General features: G+C 42.2%; 1 protein-coding gene and 1 pseudogene across 1 annotated transcript; both read right to left on the reverse strand.

Moving 5' to 3' along the window:
• Positions 1-923: 923 nt before the first annotated feature.
• LOC109024854 (coiled-coil domain-containing protein 90B, mitochondrial-like) lies at positions 924-10,950 on the reverse strand (annotated as a pseudogene).
• Positions 10,951-13,370: 2,420 nt separating this feature from the next.
• On the reverse strand, positions 13,371-15,798 carry LOC101134092 (C-X-C motif chemokine 2). The gene is made up of 4 exons (XM_004038819.5): positions 15,353-15,798; positions 15,131-15,254; positions 14,933-15,016; positions 13,371-14,103 (listed from the first exon to the last, which is right to left on the reverse strand). The coding sequence occupies exons 1-4, from the start codon at positions 15,450-15,452 to the stop codon at positions 14,088-14,090; spliced, it is 324 nt and encodes a 107-aa protein (XP_004038867.2). The 5' UTR covers positions 15,453-15,798; the 3' UTR covers positions 13,371-14,087.
• Between the last annotated feature and the right edge of the window lie 2,803 nt (positions 15,799-18,601).

The raw sequence follows: 18,601 nt of genomic DNA on the forward strand, positions 1-18,601 counted from the left end.
TCTCTGTGTTGTACAGTGGGAGAGAAACATTGCATTTTGGGGACAGCTAGGACCCACACAGATGAGATATTGGCTCATAGCCCTAACCATAATATATATCAGGCAGGAGATGCAGCAGTTCCGGATCAAGATCTGGAATGGAACTATCATCAAAGGGGCAGTGAGGACTTGGGGAGGAGTGCTCATATGGTTCCTTGTTTGTTGGAAGGGATGAAGAAGTGTACGAAAAAGCCTATTAACTATGAAAAGATTGAGGAAGTTTCTCAGGGAAAAGATAAGTATCCAGCTTTTCTTCACGGGTGTTTAGTTGAGGCAATTCGGAAGTGTACTAACACTAATTCTGACTCAAAAAAAAAGGACAAACCCTTTTGGGAGTACATTTTATAACCCAGTTTGACACTGATATCCGTATGAAACTACAAAAAGCAGCTATGGGTCCCCAGACCCCTATGGATCAGCTATTGTAGTTGTTTTCTAATAATTTTTTATTTTATAGAAAAATGTAATTATGCAATGGTTATCAGGGAAGTTAATTCAGTAATAAGTATGTAGGCTAGGGAATAGTTTTCAAATATTCAGTCAATACCAACAAAATCCAGTATGATTTACAGAACTGATCAAGCAAACACAAGAAAACTCTGGTTTAATTTCTATGAACTATCAAACGAAGAAAATGCTCTTCTATCTCAAATAAACCAGGTTTGAATGATAGCTTTTCAATATAAAAAAGACACACACACACACTCACACACACACAATAAAGACAAAATATCTCTTCTCATTCTAAAACACTTCCTCTTTTAGTCCATATATACTTTGAATAATCTCATGTAGTAAATCTTTGCTACAACAATCTTCAAAGTCAATCTTTCCCGGTTTGGTGTTCTAAGAAACCAATAGACATAACAGTAAGAGCATTAATACTACTTCCAGAATCTATAAAATCCCAATGCTATTGCCAGGCAAATAAACACCAAGGCTGCAAGATAACGAATTGTCTCAAGTTTGTCAGACTCCATCAGTGTTTTTAAGGAAGCAATGTCTGCGTCAATTTTATTACTGGTCTCTGAAATAATACTTTTGGTTTGGGTATCCTTTTTTGTAAATTCTGTAGTTGCTTCCATAAGTTGCTTTTCTTGATCTGTAAACATATCTGTTACTCTGCTCCTTTCTAGGTTGATATCCAGTTTATTATTTGCTCTGTTTCAACTGCTTTCATGTATTAGTTGTTGCTTAACTTGGTCTGATTCGATTTTCATTTTCTCATTCTCTGCTCTGAGATTTGCGAATTCACTTTTCTCTAGGATGACCATGTTTTTCCTGATAGAGTCCAAATGAGCCATTAGCTGTTGTACTGTTATTTTCTGTTGAGCTTGAGTGACCGTCTTTTTATAGGTAGTATCCGGGCTGACATTTGATAAAGTAGTTAATGCTGATACTATTGTTTCTGCTTGTGTTTTGTCAAATCCATGAGTTTCCAAGTCCTGAACCAACACATGGGTGTCAAAAGTTAATTTCCTTTCTTCTAAAGGAGTTATATCCACTGGCGGCCTATCATATCCCTCCTTGGTTGTGGTGCTGAAGAAGTCTCTCCGCAGGCTTTTGAATATGGCATTTTTAGTTTTTAATAACAGGGGCAGAACATAGAAGCAGAAAGAGCAAAAAGGACCTCCCAAAAGGTGCAGCTCTTAGCTGCAGCCTTAAGCTCACCTCCCACGTGGGATTGCCCTCCTGGTTCTTAGCCTGAACAAGGGAAGCGAAAAGGTGGAAAACATAAAACTGGGCATCCACGTCACGATGCCTTTGGCATAAATCGGTGTGTGCATTGTAAAAAAAAACTGGACATTGGAAGAGGAAATGCCCAGTGCTCAAAAGGGAGCCATTGGCACCTGAACCAATGGTGGCTGAAATAGCCAAGCAAGCCCAAGAGGCCTTCTGCCACATCTCCTATTGGACAATGGAACATATCTCCAGAAGAGCCACAGGTAACCCTTGAAGTGGCAGGTAAGAATATTAACTTTTGGGTTGGGTGCAGTGGCTCATGCCTGTAATTCCAGCACATTGGGAGGCCAAGGTGGGTGAATCACCTGAGGTCAGGAGTTCAAGACCAGCCTGGCCAACATGGTGAAATTCTCTCTACTAAAAATACAAAAACTAGCTGGGTATGGTGGCAGGTGCCTGTAATTCCAGCTATTCAGGAGGCTGAGGCAGGAGAATCACTTGAACCTGGGAGTCGGAGGTTGCAGTGAGCCAAGATTGCACCACTGCACTCCAGCCTGGGGGACAGAGTGAGACTCAGTCTCAAAAAAAAAAAAAAAAAGAAAGAAAGAAAAAGAATATTAACTTCCTTTTGGACATGGAATTGCTTACTCTGTTTTGACCCATTATAATGGGCTTCCATCACCCCAAAACTGTATGGTCACAGGGATAGATGAACAAGCCCATACGTGCCATTTTACCTATCTTTTAAGCTACTCTTCAGAGACTTTAGTTTCCTCACATGCCTTTCTTTTCATGCCGGAATGCGCCTTGTTGGGAATGCCCCTTGTTGGGAAGGGATTTGATGGCTCAGCTGCAAACAGTGGTATCTCTTGGAAATCACAAGGCAGATGAGGGTTTGTTCCTTCTGCTTTCCTGTGATAAGGGAGGAAAGACAATGGGAAACATCTACTTCCCAAGTAAATCCTATAGTATGGGACACTGAGGTTTCAGGCAAAGTGTTAAATGTTCCCCCGATTTGTATCCAACTTAAACCTGATGTCCTGTACCCCTGGAAGAGACAATACCCCTTAAAGCTAGAGGCACAAAGAGGGATCCAACCATTAATAGCTAAGTTTTTGCAATTCGGGTTGTTAAACCTCTGTGAGTCTCATTGTAATACACCAATCATACCAGTTAAAAAACCAAATGGACACCATAGATTTGGTCAAGAACTTCAAGCTTTCAATGAGGCTGTCATTCCCATACATCCTATAGTGCCCAATCTCTACATGCTGTTAGCCTGGGTCCCATCCCTGGGAATGCCAATTCGTTTACAGAGTTAGATCTTAAAGATGTCTTGTTGTTGTTGTTGTTGTTGTTGTTGTTGTTGTTGTTGTTGTTGTTTAGCATTGCAGTACTCCCTGATTCACAATTCATCTTGGCTTTTGAATGGATTGATCCTGACAGTCATTTGGTTTATCAATGAACTTGGACAGTTCTTCCCCAGGTATTTAGGGGCAGCCCTTATCTGTTTGGAAATGCATTGGCTAGAGAATTAAGGATGTTACACTTAAATAAGGGCATTATTATCCAATATGTGGATGATGTGTTGGTTGCTAGCCCAACCAAAAGAAACTTGGACGAAAATACCTTTAAGTTTTGATTTGCATTTCTCTGATGGCCAGTGATGATGAGCATTTTTTCATGTGGTTTTTGGCTGCATAAATGTCTTCTTTTGAAAAGTGTCTGTTCATATCCTTCGCCCACTTTTTGATGGGGTTGTTTGTTTTTTTCTTGTAAATTTGTTTGAGTTCATTGTAGTTTCTGGGTATTAGCCCTTTGTCAGACGGGTAGGTTGCAAAAATTTTCTCCCATTTTGTAGGTTGCCTGTTCACTCTGATGGTAGTTTCTTTTGCTGTGCAGAAGCTCTTTAGTTTAATTAGATCCCATTTGTCAATTTTGTCTTTTGTTGCCATTGCTTTTGGTGTCTTAGACATGAAGTCCTTGCCCATGCCTATGTCCTGAATGGTAATGCCTAGGTTTTCTTCTAGGGTTTTTATGGTTTTAGGTCTAACGTTTAAGTCTTTAATCCATCTTGAATTGATTTTTGTATAAGGTGTAAGGAAGGGATCCAGTTTCAGCTTTCTACATATGGCTAGCCAGTTTTCCCAGCACCATTTATTAAATAGGGAATCCTTTCCCCATTGCTTGTTTTTCTCAGGTTTGTCAAAGATCAGATAGTTGTAGATATGCGGCATTATTTCTGAGGGCTCTGTTCTGTTCCATTGGTCTATATCTCTGTTTTGGTACCAGCACCACAATGAGATACCATCTCACACCGTTAGAATGGCAATCATTAAAAAGTCAGGAAACAACAGGTGCTGGAGAGGATGTGGAGAAATAGGAATCACTTTTACACTGTTGGTGGGACTGTAAACTAGTTCAACCATTGTGGAAGGCAGTGTGGCGATTCCTCAGGGATCTAGAACTAGAAATACCATTTGACCCAACCATCCCATTACTGGGTATATACCCAAACGACTATAAATCATGCTGCTGTAAAGACACATGCACACGTATGTTTATTGCGGCATTATTCACAATAGCAAAGACTTGGAACCAACCCAAATGTCCAATAATGATAGACTGGATTAAGAAAATGTGGCACATATACACCATGGAATACTATGCAGCCATAAAGAATGATGAGTTCATGTCCTTTGTAGGGACATGGATGAAATTGGAAATCATCATTCTCTGTAAACTATCGCAAGAACAAAAAACCAAACACCACATATTCTCACTCATAGGTGGGAATTGAACAATGAGATCACATGGACACAGGAAGGGGAACATCACACTCTGGGGACTGTTGTGGGGTGGGGGGAGGGGGGAGGGATAGCATTGGGAGATATACCTAATGCTAGATGACGAGTTAGTGGGTGCAGCGCACCAGCATGGCACATGTATACATATGTAACTAACCTGCACAATGTGCACATGTACCCTAAAACTTAAAGTATAATAATAAAAGAAAAAAACTTAAAAAAAAAAGATTTAGAATGACAAAAAAAAAAAAGAAAAAAAAGAAAATACCTTTAAGTTGCTAAATTTTCTGGGAGCTAATGGGTATAGGGTCTCACCGCAGAGGGCCCAGATTTCAACTCAAGAGGATAAATACTTAGGATATGTCCTAACCCCTGGCACCAAGGCAATAGTACCAGAACAAAAGGAAGCTATCTTGGGCATTCCACAACCCCAAACTAGAAAGCAGCTGCGAGCTTTTCTAGAGGTGTCAGTATTGGGGCATATGGTCAAGCCTTTATATGATGCCCTGAAAGGAGCGAATGTAGATTCTTTAGAATGGAACAGCAATTGTAAACAAGCTTTTAATGCTTTCAAGGAAAAATTGGGATCAGCTCCAGTCCTACGGTTCCCTAATTTTGATAAGCCATTTTTCTCTTATGTGGCTAAGAAACAAGGAACCACGCTGGGTGTCCTTACCCAGAAACTAGGAGATATCCCAGAACCAGTGATAAATATTTTTTAAACAATTAGACCATGTCACTTCAGGATGACCTGAATGCCTCAGGGCAGTTGCAGCAACTGCTCTTTTAGGAGATGAAGTCAATAAAATGGCTTTAGGACAACATCTGGAAGTTTTAACCCCACACCAAGTACAAGGAGTCCTAGAAGCTAAAGGACACCAGTAGATGACAGGAGACACTTATTGAAATATCAGGCTTTGTTGCTAAACATTCCTCATGCAACCCTTAAGATACGCCAGACTTTAAATCCAGCTACCTATCTGCTTGAACCCACTGGCACCCTATGTCATTCTGGTATACAAGTAATGGACCAAGTTTATTCCAGCTGGCTGGATTTAAATGATGAGCCTCTAGATAATCCTGAAGTAGAATGTTTTATAGATGGAAGTAGCTTTGTGCGCCAGGGACACAGAAAAGCTGGGTATGCCGTTGTCAGTCAACACAAGGTAATTAAGTCTCAGGCCTCACCAACTTCTACCTCAGCTCAAAAGGCAGAATGAATAGCTCTTGCTAATAGCCCTGCAATTATTAATAGCTCATATTAATAGCCTTGCAATTGGGAAATGACTTAATAATTAACATTTGTACTGATTCTATGTATGCCATTCTGGTGCTTCATGCTCATGGAAGGAATGGGGAGAATGAAGACTCCTAATTGCTGAGGGTTCCCCTGTGAAACATCACTTAAACATTTTAAATCTATTAGATGCTGTTTTGCTGACCAAGGAAGTAGCTACAATCCATTGCAGAGGGCATCCAAAAGGAGACTCTAGTGTGGCTAGGGGAAACTCCCTTGCAGATGCAGGAGCTAAGGCAGCTGCATTAAAGCAGCCAGTTGGACTTGTAGGCATGTTAGTGCCCTCTGCCCTGGTAATGACAGAACCAAGATACACTAAAGAGGAATAAGAATGGGCTAAAGGTCAGGGTTTAATTCAAGATCCTTCTGGCTGACTTATCAATGACAACAAATTATTGATACCAGGTGCTAATCAGTGGAAAATAGTTAAGCATTTGCATGACCCTACTCATTTGGGAAGAGATTCCTTCTTTCAATTAATGTCTCTCTCTCTCTTTTTTTTTTATTTTTGAGACAGAGTTTCACTCTTGTTGCCCAGGCTGTAGTGCAATGGCACAATCTCAGCTCACCACAACCTCCACCTCCTGGGTTCAAGTGATTCTCCTGCCTCAGCCTCCTGAGTAGCTGGGGTTACAGGCATGCGCCACCACGTCTGGCAAATTTTGTATTTTTAGTAGAGACAGGATTTCTCTGTGTTGGTCAGGCTGGTCTCGAACTCCTCACCTCAGGTGATCCATGCACCTCAGCCTCCCAAAGTGCTAGGATTACAGGCATGAACCACCGCTCCCAGCCAATGTCTCGCCTTTTTATAGGAAAAGGCTTACTTACTTAGAACAGTAAAGCAGGTAACTCAGTCCTGTGAACTCTGTGCCCGGAATAACCCAAATAACCAACCTTTTCCTTCTCCTTTAGTAAGACCTGTTCAGCATAGCGGAATGTATGCCAGTGAAGATTGACTAGTAGATTATGCTCAGATGTCCCCATGTAAAGGATTTAAATATTTATTAGTATTCATCAGTCTTTTACTGGTTGGACTGAGGCTTTTCCCACCTGACCTGAAAAGACAAGGTTTCTAACCTCCTATGAAAGGCAATAATTCCTAGATTTAGGCTGTCTAACAGCTTGCAAAACAATAACGGCCCATCTTTCACAGTGACAATTACCCAAAACATATCTTCGGCCCTAGGAATTATGTACCTCCTTCATTTAGTATGGACGCCATCATCTTCAGAAAAAGTGGAAAGAGCTAATCAAACTAAAAAGTACTATGCCAGGAAACATCAGAAACCTGACTATCTATATTGCCTGTAGCCTTGTTACGGGTTCAAGCTGTTCCCAAGAGAAATCTATAGCGCAACACTTTAGAAATGATGTATGGAAGGCCTTTCTTAACTACAGACTTCCTGATTGACATAGATACTTTCAAGTACAAAATTATGTAATCAACTTAGGACAAATGCAAAAGGTGCTCCTTGAATATGGAAATCAAAGACTCCCTTCCCCTACTACAGAAGAGAATATTGTTACAACCCAGCCAGGAGACCGGGTCCTATTAAAAATTGGAAGGAAGGATCCCCAGCAGATCAACTTTCACCCAAAATGAAAGGGATCCTGTCAAGTTCTCCTTAGTACCCCAACTGCAGTTAAACTTCTAGGAATAAACAGCTGGGTTCATTTATCTCGAATGAAACCTGTCTCTTATAAAGTCCCACAGGCCAACAGAACACAAAAGACTGATCCCACTTATTCCTGTGGGCCAACCCATGACCTCCAGCTCCTTTTCAAAAGAAACAAAAGGGATGGGTAACATAAAGATATGGATTGGCATTCTATTTTTGGGTATAAGCTGGAATCACACAAAGAGTAACTTATTTGCTAAGTGGGCAGACTGTAGCCTCTCTACATAATCCAACAGTTTGTTGGACTATGTAGAGAATTGCCATTTTCCTTCACTTCCAGGTTGCCCTGGCATATTCAACCAGCAAACCTAAGTTTATGGGGATTTTATTATGATTGGGAAACTGAGCATTATAAATACAGTCCCTCTTTTCTCATGTACCATAGCCACACAGGCCTTAGGCCCTTCCTCACTTATGGAGAGACAAGAAGGCACATTTTTCATCTAATTAGGTAACAGCTAAACGGCACCTCGACTTTAGGTTATACTGTACACGATAGACTTGGGTGGATGACAGTTGTTCAAGCACAGGTATCAGGCAAAACACCTCTATGTTTTGAAAGATGCATTAATAGTCACCACCAGACTGAAACCCGCAATATGGGATGTTTGCCACCTCAACAATGTAATCAGACCCTTCTTTTAACAGACCAAATGTGGGTAGGATGGCAACATAATTTGCAAAAAATAGATGCCCACCCTTCCCCTTGGGGATGGTTATGGGCTTGTGGAACTCATGGCTGGTTGTATTTACTTTATAGTTGGACTTGAAAGTTGTCCTTATCTCCTGGGACTTATCCTCAACAAATTGGACTCTCTCCTGTCTAACTGGGATACTGTAAACGCTCGCCATAGGGCAACAAAAACAGGCTTCTTGGTGGTTCTATCTGATGCTGTATTTTCCCCACAGGCAGCCATAATCAATATCAAGTTACAAGTTAAAGCCTTAGCCAAGCACATGGCTGCAGCTTTCAATAATACACGCCATGCCCTTACCCTCCTAACTGAGGAAACTTCTCAGATTAGGCAGATGGCCTTACAAAACCATGTGACTTTGAACATTTTAATAGCAGTCCAAGGGGGAACTTGTGCTTTGATCAAAACTGAATGTTGGGCTGGGCGCGGTGGCTCACGCCTGTAATCCCAGCATTTTGGGAGGCCATGGTAGGCGGATCACCTGAGGTCGGGACTTTGAGGCCAGCCTGACCAACATAGAGAAACCCCATCTCTACTAAAAACACAAAATTAGCCAGGCCTGATGGCACAGGCTTGTAATCCCAGCTACTCGGGAGGCTGAGGCAGGAGAATCGCTTGAACCCAGGAGGCAGAGTTTGTGGTGAGCCGAGATCACACCATTGCATTACAGCCTGGGCAATAAGAGTGAAACTCCGTCTCAAACAAACAAATGAACAAACAAAACACAAATGTTGAGTGTATGCTCCAGACTATTCTCATAATATTACCCGGGCTATGAAAGCTCTAGACACTCATATCTTTGCCACTGATGCACTGCCAGTTGACCCTATATCAACTTGGTTCCAACCACTACCCAGTTCTTGGAAAGCCTTCCTTTTTAGTTTACTTAGGATGATTTTACTTATTTTGCTTTGCTGTTGTGGAATATATACAATTGTACTCTTTATGTGGGAACGCAAGACAATGCTTTCTTAAGTTGGATACATTAATTTTCCAGATTTCGCCTTTTGCTGGGACTAATTTATGAACAACCCTCACCATACCGAGGCTTTCTGACTGAGTTCCTCTCTACCTTGAATAAAAGAGACTCTAATAGTTAGGCAGGAATATCATCGCCCCTGTTCAGCCTAAGGAAGTTACAAAAGACTGATCTTTGTCTATCTGCCACCCTTAGGATTAAGGGTCCTCTTATAAAGGAAGTGGGGAAATATGTCAGAGGTATTCAAACTAGAGTAACTCCATCTTAAGTGAAGGGTTAAGAAAACATAAGGCTGGGACTTGCTGGGCTGCATTCCCGGAAAGTTAGGTATTCCTAGCCTCTAGAAGTTTACAGTTAAGGGAACAGATTGATAACATGTACTAAACAGACCCAGACTTAGGAGTTTCCTGGTATCCCAATATCTAGAGAACTGAAGCATTCCTAATTTTGCTTTAAAGATACTAATATCAATTCTTGAAAAATATAGTAATTAAGAAAATTAAACCTTCCTCGCAAACTCTTGTAGCAGAGCATATCTCCCCTTGATCTATTTTTGTCTTATACATAAACAAGCATTGTACCTAGGGTGAACACGTTCCTCTTACTTTCAGGAACGTCCTACTCTGTCTATGGAGTAGCTGTTCTTTCACCACTTTACTCTCTTAACAAACTTACTTTCGCTTTGCATTGTTGACCCACCCTGAATTCTTTCTGTTGAGATCCAAGAACCTTCATTTAGGGTCTAAATTGGGGCCCCCTTCTGGTAACATTTTTCTGGTGACCATGAAGGGAAAATACTGAGGAGACCCCCAACCCAAAGAAAATAGACTGCAGTACCAACTAGCTGAATGGGTAAGTGGTTGGGTACCTGGGTAAAGGATGGGATTGGGTTAGAGGCCCAACTTAGGGGAGTTAGAGTTCCCCCAACAGAGAGAGTTAAAGGCCCCTCTTGTAAAAGGCAAGGACACTTGACTGAACCTGGGTTCCAGGCCCAACTTTGGAAGGTTAGAGTCCTTCCTAAGATTTATGGGATTAGAGGGCCCTTTCAGTAAAATTCCTCTTGGCTAAGAATAGGTTTGGCACCAGGGGATGTTAACTGCTATGCTGTTTGCATTTATCTGCCTTGTCCTCTTTGCTGCATGCATCAATTTTTTGGTCGCTATCTCTGCTTCACTGTCATTTTCAGGAGATTTCATTTAATTGGTCTTAGAGGTTTTAACTTTCTGTTCCCCTGTGTGTCTCCTGATTTACATCCATTTGCTTGTGAAACATCGGGAACAAAAACACTGAAGGTTCCATCTCTAAAATTGCTGATGGAGATTTAGCATTTAAGCAATAAGATTACGTGGATGTGACTATGTTTTGTTTCTTAATAAACTTGCTTTTGCTTTGCACTGTGGACTTGCTCTGAACTCTTTCTTGTGCGAGATCCAAAAACCCTCTCTTGGGTCTGGATCCAGACTTTTTTCCGGTAACAACATTGGTCAGGAAACTGCAGTCACTGTGGTCATTGCTGTTTCCTGCTGATGGCCTCTCAAAACTGTGATGTATCATGTAGCATTCTTCCCCTACTTCCTTCACCCTGTGACCACCACCTCAAATAGGCTTGTGTCCCACTTCCTGCCATAACACTTTCTATAGGAGACTGCGCGGTACTTGCAACTTCTCGGCAATTTGGTGTGAAAAGCACAATTTTCACATCTACTTGATCTAAGATGGAGACCCAGACAATGTCCATGGAGTTGGCCTGAGGACCAATGACAAGGACCATGTTTCCAAAGCCTCCATAACATTTAATCCCTGCAACACTTCAGAAGGCTCCTTCTGTTATTATCTTCATCTATAGAAGGGGAAATGAGGTTGAGTGAAGTAAAGAAACTTGCCCAAGATCACAGTGACAGAGCTGGAATTTACTCCAATGTCAATGCAATCCTTTGAAACCTGTCTTTAACCACCATGTGAATAAAAGCATCTCTTTTACTCTTTTTATATTCCCTGTTCCATATTAGCAAGAGTTAAGTAGCCAGTACAGCAAGCTCCAATGTTATAGGATGAGGACTTTGTCTTAGGTTTATGGAGTGGTTTTATTGAACCCTTGGGTGCCACTTGTAAACATTTTCCAGTGTCCTCTAACTTGGGGTTAGGGAGTGAAGACTACCGTTTATGGAGCTTCTCGAATAGGTTGCTTTTTTTTTTTTTTTTTTTTTTTTGAGACGGAGTCTCACTCTGTCACCCAGGCTGGAGTGCAGTGGCACGATCTCGGCTCACTGCAAGCTCCGTCTCCCAGGTTCACACCATTCTCCTGCCTCAGCCTCCCGAGTAGCTGGGACTACAGGTGCCCACCACCACGCCAGCTAATTTTTTTTGTATTTTTAGTAGAGATGGGGTTTCACCATGTTAGCCAGGATGGTCTTGATCTCCTGACCTCGTGATCCGCCCACCTCGGCCTCCCAAAGTGCTGAGATTACAGGTGTGAGCCACCACACCCGGCTGCATTTATTTACTTATGTATAGTTTACAAATATTCTTCTTTCTCATCTCATTTATAATTAACTAATAACCTTGGAATTATTAAGAGATTGTTGTTTTTAACCTATTTAGCTGTGAGAAAAGCTCACAGAGGTTGTTCTTGCTACTTAAAGGTTGTTCCCTTATTTACCCAGCTACTTGGGACAATCCAGAACTTGATCTCAAGTATTGGGGCTGCCAGCCTCACCTTCTTGCCTGTGCTACAGGCAGTTACCCAAGGTTCAGAATTCCTGAATGAGTCCTGAATCAGAGACAAGTAGACACCTCATGCATGCACCATTGCCCTTCCTTTTCAGGTTTGGAGTGTGGTTTCTTTTAGATTATTAAGGTCTTTCTTCCTTTGACATGACAATTGTGTTTCTGTCCTGAAAACCTGGTGTGCTGCTGTCATCCTGGGGCAGCACTGAATGCAAAGTTCCCCAGAGGGCAAACGCTGTATGAGGTCCCATCAAAACACTAGGAAGGATGCAAACTAATGCAGTCAAATCTTAAAAGCATTGTGTTTGGTATATTGCTATAAAGGATTGAAACAACATTAAACTTAGTGCTAGTTACTTATATCTGAAGGTTAGAACATTGGGTCCAAATTTCAATCAGAAGTTTCCACAAGTGAAGTATTCAGCCACTCACTTTTTATGGTTCTGTTATGACACAAACTACTTGAGTTTTGAAAAACAAAATATTTTAGCCACCATTTTATTGACAGCTTCATTAAATTGTCAACAATTACATGAAAAATTATTTAGCAAAAGCAAACAAATGCGATCCCTTGTTAAGATAACTACAAGAATTTAATTTTTTTAAATGAAAACAAGTTTATTAAGAAAGTAAAGCAATAAAGAGTGACTATTCCATAGGCAAAGCAGCAGCCTGAGCTGCTGGTTGGCCATTTTTATGGTTATTTCTTGATTATATGGTAAACAAGGGGTGGACTATTCATGAGTTTTCTAGGAAAGGGGTGGGCAATTTCCTAGAACCGAGGGTTCCTCTCCTTTTTAGACCATACAGGGTAACTTCCTGATGTTGCCATGACACTTGTAAACTGTCATGGGGCTGGTAAGAGTGTCTTTTAGCATGCTAACATATTATAATTAGTGTATAATGACCAGTGAGAACGGCAGAGGTCACTCTCGTCTCCATCTTGGCTTTGGTGGGTTTTAGCTGGCTTCTTTACTGTAACCTGTTTTATCAGCAAGGTCTTTATGACCTGTATCTTGTGCCAATCTCCTATCTCATCCTGTGACTTCGAATGCCTAACCTACTGGGAATGCAGCCCAGCCCAGTAAACCTCAGCCCCGTTTTGCCCAGCCCCTATTCGAGATGGAGTTGCTCTGGTTAAAACGTCTCTGCCGTATTTCTCCCCTCCATATTTTTAAGGAGGTAAATTTGAGTAGCAAGGTAGTAAGGAACTTCTTGTAAAAATGGCAATATGTATCAGTGATTCTCCCATCAGGGGCAAGACCATAGTTTGGTAAGGCACATTCTTTACTAGGTGAGAGCCAAGGGGAGCGACAGCAATCACCACATGAAATTAGGCATAATTCATAGTTTATCTGTATAGCAGATTGAAAACCCAGAAAAAAATTGAGAAATAAATATTGATGTAAATCATCAGATTTTTCAGCAAATATAGTCCTTGTTTCCCCCAAAATAAAACAAACATTTTATATTTTTAAATATTTTATTTTCCTGTTCTTTGTGAAAACATCAATAAATATCGAAACCTCTCTGCTCTAACACAGAGGGAAACACTGCATAATTAACATTAAACAAGGCAGTATGCCTTACAAGAAAGACATAAAATGTCCAAGGGATATTTAGAACATTTTAGTTCTTAAAGCTTCAACATGAGAAATGTTGACCACACACTGTGAAATCATTTCAATAAATAACAACTGACATTCATCTTTACAGTTGCAAAACAGACACACATACATTCCCCTGCCGTCACATTGATCTCACTGGCCATTTTCTTGGATTCCCCAGCCTCTATCACAGTGGCTGACATGTGATATGTCATCACGAAGAAATATTAACAAATGACTAGAGAATATCTGCAAACCTTCTATCTTCAAATTAAATATGAATCAGGATTGAACTAACTTGGGTTTGACCTAAAATAAACAATAAATATAATGGGAGAGTGTGCAAGTAGATTCAATCATAACCTTATTTTACACATAAAATATTAACATAGAATCTTCTAAAACAAACAAATAAATAAATAAATAAATAGAAGACTTCTCCTAAGTGATGCTCAAACACATTAGGCGCAATCCAGGTAGCCTCTGCAGCTGTGTCTCTCTTTCCTCTTCTGTTCCTGTAAGGGCAGGGCCTCCTTCAGGAACAGCCACCAATAAGCTTCTTCCTTCCTTCTGGTCAGTTGGATTTGCCACTGTAATGAGAAAATGGGTGCCCTGAGTAGGTGCTCAGGAAAGCTGACTGCACAACAGTCTTCTCCTGTCCTGTTTCCCCAGGCTCTAGAGTTTTCTGAATGCAGTTTCCCCAGCCTGGCATCCAAGTGGATACTGCCTGTGACAGCTGTGCTGTGTGGCAAGGACCTCTAGGCTTGGGATGCTCTTTTAGGAATGGGGGTGACGTGGGGTGGAGGGGTGGCAGTCTACACTGTTTTACTGGCTAAAACAGCCAGAGCCTATTGCTCTTTGTCATACTGGGCCTCACTTAAGCCTCAAAGCAACCTCATGATGTAGCTACCATTATTTTCCCTGTTTTGCTGAGTCTCAGATAAACTAAATAATATTGTTTCTGAGTGACATGGCTAATAGGTGGTGGCAACCAGACATATACCCAGTGCAATATTATTGTGAAATCTCTGCACTTCAACCCTAAACTTTTACAAAAAACCAGGGGGTCTGCTTTTCAGGTCTGAAAGTCAGTGGGAACTAGGGGAAATGAAGCTTGTGTATTTTAACAGGTGGAAAACACTTCAGCACAGCTGGCAAACTCCAGTGAGACCTTACATGAAAGCAGTTTTACCTACATTCACTGGCAGGAGGGAAGAACCTGGGTGGTGACCCTGGGCACTGGGAATATCCTCTGGCACCAGGGCAGATTAATAACCTTAATGGCAACTTTGTGAAAATAATAATTTTTTCAGTCCTGCAGCTAACCCTGGGTTTTCCTGATTTACTTTTTAGGGGGCAGACGCCAGTATTTCTGACCAACAGCTCCAGTCGCCTGTGTACATGGAAATTATAACTTACTTTTTCAGCATCTTTTCGATGATTTTCTTAACCATGGGCGATGCGGGGTTGAGACAGGCTTTCTGCCCATTCTTGAGTGTGGCTCTGCAGAGAGAAGGGAATCTCGTGAGACAGGAGGTCGGGCTGAGGACAGGGTTTGGGGCAGCGGGAGAGTCGGGGACCCCAGCGGTGGCAGCGGCAGCGATGGGCGAGACTTACATGACTTCGGTTTGGGCGCAGTGGGGTCCGGGGGACTTCACCTTCACACTTTGGATGTTCTTGAGGTGAATTCCCTGCAGGGTCTGCAAGCACTGGCAGCGCAGTTCAGTGGCCAGGGGCGCTCCTAGGGAAGAAGAGACTCGCTGATTGAGCGGGGCTGTCGGCGCGGGGCGCCCACCCCAGCCGCGTCCGGCCCGTGGACCCCAGGGCGCCGGGACCCACCTGCTGCGCGCCGGCCGGCGGCCACCAGAAGCAGGAGCAGCAGCGCCACCCGCAGGAGCCGGGGATTGCTGGGGGCTGCGGAGAGCGTGGCGTGGGCCATGGGGCTCAGCAGGCGGTTCGAGCGGCTGTGCGAGGAGGAGAGCTGGCAAGGAGCTGCCTGTGGCCCGGGCTCTGTGGCTCTCCGAGAACGGCGAACCCCTTTTATGCATGGCTGGGGCTGGAAAGCCCGGAGTCCCGGGCCAGGGAAATTCCCGGAGCTCCAGATCGATCCCGAGTCCGGAAGGAAAGCGACGGCCCCGCCTCTGGGGTGGAGGGGGTCGGGGCACTCACGAGTGACGGCCGGGTCTGACTGTCTTGCGTAACTCCCGCCAACTGTGGGATGTTCTCTTTCTGCCCCGAATCCCTGGAGGGGGAGCGAGAGCCCGCCGCTCTCAGAGATACCGAGATAACCGCCTGCAAGGAGGCGCTTCGTGAACCCAGTGCAGTGCGTCGTGGGTCGGATCCCTTAGACCCACGTAGGGACCGCGCTACATCCTTACCGGGGGGAGTTACTTCTCTGGAAGACATTTCAGTTGTTGGGATTGAAAGTTAGGGCAAGAACTGCAGCATGTCTTATCTATCCTTTCTCTTTAGTTTGGGTTCTGCAAATTTCATTAATCTTTGAAATAAACGCACGCTTTAACAGTACATCTGTCATCTCAGATGACGCATAAGAGCTTTTGTCTCCTTCCTGGTGTTTTATGATCTTAAAAGCAAATATCACGTGTGTGTGTGTGTGTTTCAACGTAGTGGAGCCAGGTGTTGGGTGCGGGAACAGACCATTGCCAAGGGTCAATTCAGTGTTTATTTTAGTTAACAGTGTTGCAATCCCCCATCCTTTCTCTCTTTGAAATCTTGGAACATCTCGACCTCCAGTAATTCCAGTAGCATCAATTTTTTGTTGTATGGAAGGCTGTGTTTTGATCCATGGAAGTCACTGGGAGCTGCGAGGGGCCTGTTGGGCTCAGGAGGTCTGCCTTTTCTAGTACTGTCCCTGGGCAGAAAAGGCCATAGACCCCACCAGAAAAGGAGCAGGGAATGAGACTCCGCTTGTTTACTCCTCTAAGCACAAGCAGACGTGTCTGATATATACACACTAGATTGCTAACATAATTGCATTTCCATGCCATATGTATTTACCAGCATCCTGGGATTGGTTCCCTCTAGAGAAACAGCTATCGAGGAAATTTTAGTTCTAGAGGAATGTCAATAAAGCATTTCCAAGCCTGTTTAGCTGATGCCTTCTCACTGGATTACTGACTTTTCATCATCAATTTCAATGACCCCCTCTCTTTAAAAATTAAGCTGTAGACCTACAATACTCTGTCTTAATTCTTCCTGGTGGATGCAGACTTCAGGGATATGGAGATATTCTGCCACTGCTATGAGAAGGGCTGGGAGTGGCACGAGGATGAAGAAGTGGGACTACCTTAGGAATAGAGTGTTCCCTGGATGCTGCAGCTGTAGAGATCACTTGATAAGGATGTCAGGGCTGAAGTCTCAGCCATACCACTAACTTGCTTCATGACCCTTGGTAATTTATGCTTTATTTGCTCATGTTTCTCCCCTGTAGAAGAGCTTATAATAGTGCCTGCCTCACGGGGTTGTTAGAAGTATTGATTGTTAATATGTGTAAACCATCAGTGCATGTAAAGTGTTATGTAAATATTTGTTAAATAACAAAATAGAATTGGTGTTTCACAACCTTACTGATATAGGCTGGATGTTTGTGTCTCTTTCAAATTCAGATGTTGAAGCCCTGACTCCCTTATGTGCTAACATTAGAAGACAGGGCCATGGGAAGTAATTAGGTTTAGGTGAGGTTATGAAGGTATGGCCCCCATGATGGGATAAGTGCCATTACAGCAAGAGATCAGTGAGCTTTCAATCTCTGGCTCTCTCTCCCTTTGTGCATTGTGAGGACACAGCAAGAAGGCCACCATCTGCAAACTGAGAAGAGGGCCCTCACCAAGCATGAAATCTGCCAGGATCTTAATCTTGGACTCCCCAGCCTCCAGAACTGTGAAATAATTGTTGTTTAAGCCCCCTAGCCTATGGCATTCTGTTATAGCAGCTCAAACTGACTAAGACACTTAACAGAAGCACTCTGATAAAGCCTTATGAACACACACACACACACAGAAAGAAATATTTTCAAAGAAACATTTTCTAATTTATCTTCAAAATTTTTCAGCATCAGAAATTTTAAAGGAGGGTGCATTTCTATCCTTACGGGATCTTACAATAATTTTTTGATCCATTATTTGTTTGAAATTTTAGTTTGAATCACTTTCCATATAAAATGAGAATAAGAGTAAAATTCTACCCTATCCATTTATTAGAAAAGATTTATTAAATGACTCTGCCTTGGGCATTAACAGCTAGCTGCCCAAACTTCTTTATTTTGTGCTAAAGAACTAAAGAACAACAGAAAACATCAGCTTATAATGATTGCCAGACTCATCCCAAAGTATTGATGTGAGTAAATAGAAAGAGTAAAATTTCTATTATCTACAGTAACAGCCCCTCAAAAAGATGAGAAATTTCAAGAATCAGCCCATCATTTGTAAAATTATGTACGTTATTCCTAGAATTTGTTTACTAAAAATTATTTGCTTTAGGAAGGGAAGTAGAATTCCTTTTTCTTTTCTTAATATACCACTTTCCATGATTTAACTTATGACAGCCCCAGACCAAGCTTCTGAAGTTTTTAAGGGCACCAGTGTTATGAAACTTACTTTAATAAATTCCTTCTTGTCTTGATATGAGTTGAGTGCCACTGTTACAGGCACAAGTTGTAAACCCATGCAATTACTAACTCAAAGATGCTATCTCTAAAATGGAAGCACAGTTTCCTAAATTCCATTCTCCCCTTTAATTTTTATTGTATTTTTCAGATTTGACTAGTACAATCTAATATACCTGCAAAATGTGGGCTTACTGCTCCATGCCGACCACTGACATTCTTGCTACTTGGGCAGCAAAATGAGTGGTGTGGCTCTGCTTTACCGTGAATTGCCTTGAAGACTTTGCTGATATAACCTCCAACATAAAGCTTGCTCCTCTAGAGGAACAGACTAGAAAGATAAATAAAGAAGTACAACTGATTTTAGAGACAGATCTGATGGAGGTTAAGATATGGGGCTCTGGAATTACAGAATAGAAGACAGATAACATGGTTCATGATAAGACTTGTTAGTCCTCACACTG

Source organism: Gorilla gorilla, chromosome 3 (assembly GCF_029281585.2).
Source record: "Gorilla gorilla gorilla isolate KB3781 chromosome 3, NHGRI_mGorGor1-v2.1_pri, whole genome shotgun sequence".
In the NCBI taxonomy this organism is placed as follows: Eukaryota; Metazoa; Chordata; class Mammalia; order Primates; family Hominidae; genus Gorilla; species Gorilla gorilla.

Bases quoted from the DNA above. Each gene is read 5' to 3' on its own strand.
- LOC101134092 (XM_004038819.5), bottom strand. From the start codon at position 15,452: ATGGCCCACGCCACGCTCTCCGCAGCCCCCAGCAATCCCCGGCTCCTG. The intron at 15,255-15,352 runs GTGGGTCCCGGC...CTTCTTCCCTAG, and splicing joins CGCCGGCCGGCGCGCAGCAG to GAGCGCCCCTGGCCACTGAA. The intron at 15,017-15,130 runs GTAAGTCTCGCC...TTCTCTCTGCAG, and splicing joins TGCGCCCAAACCGAAGTCAT to AGCCACACTCAAGAATGGGC.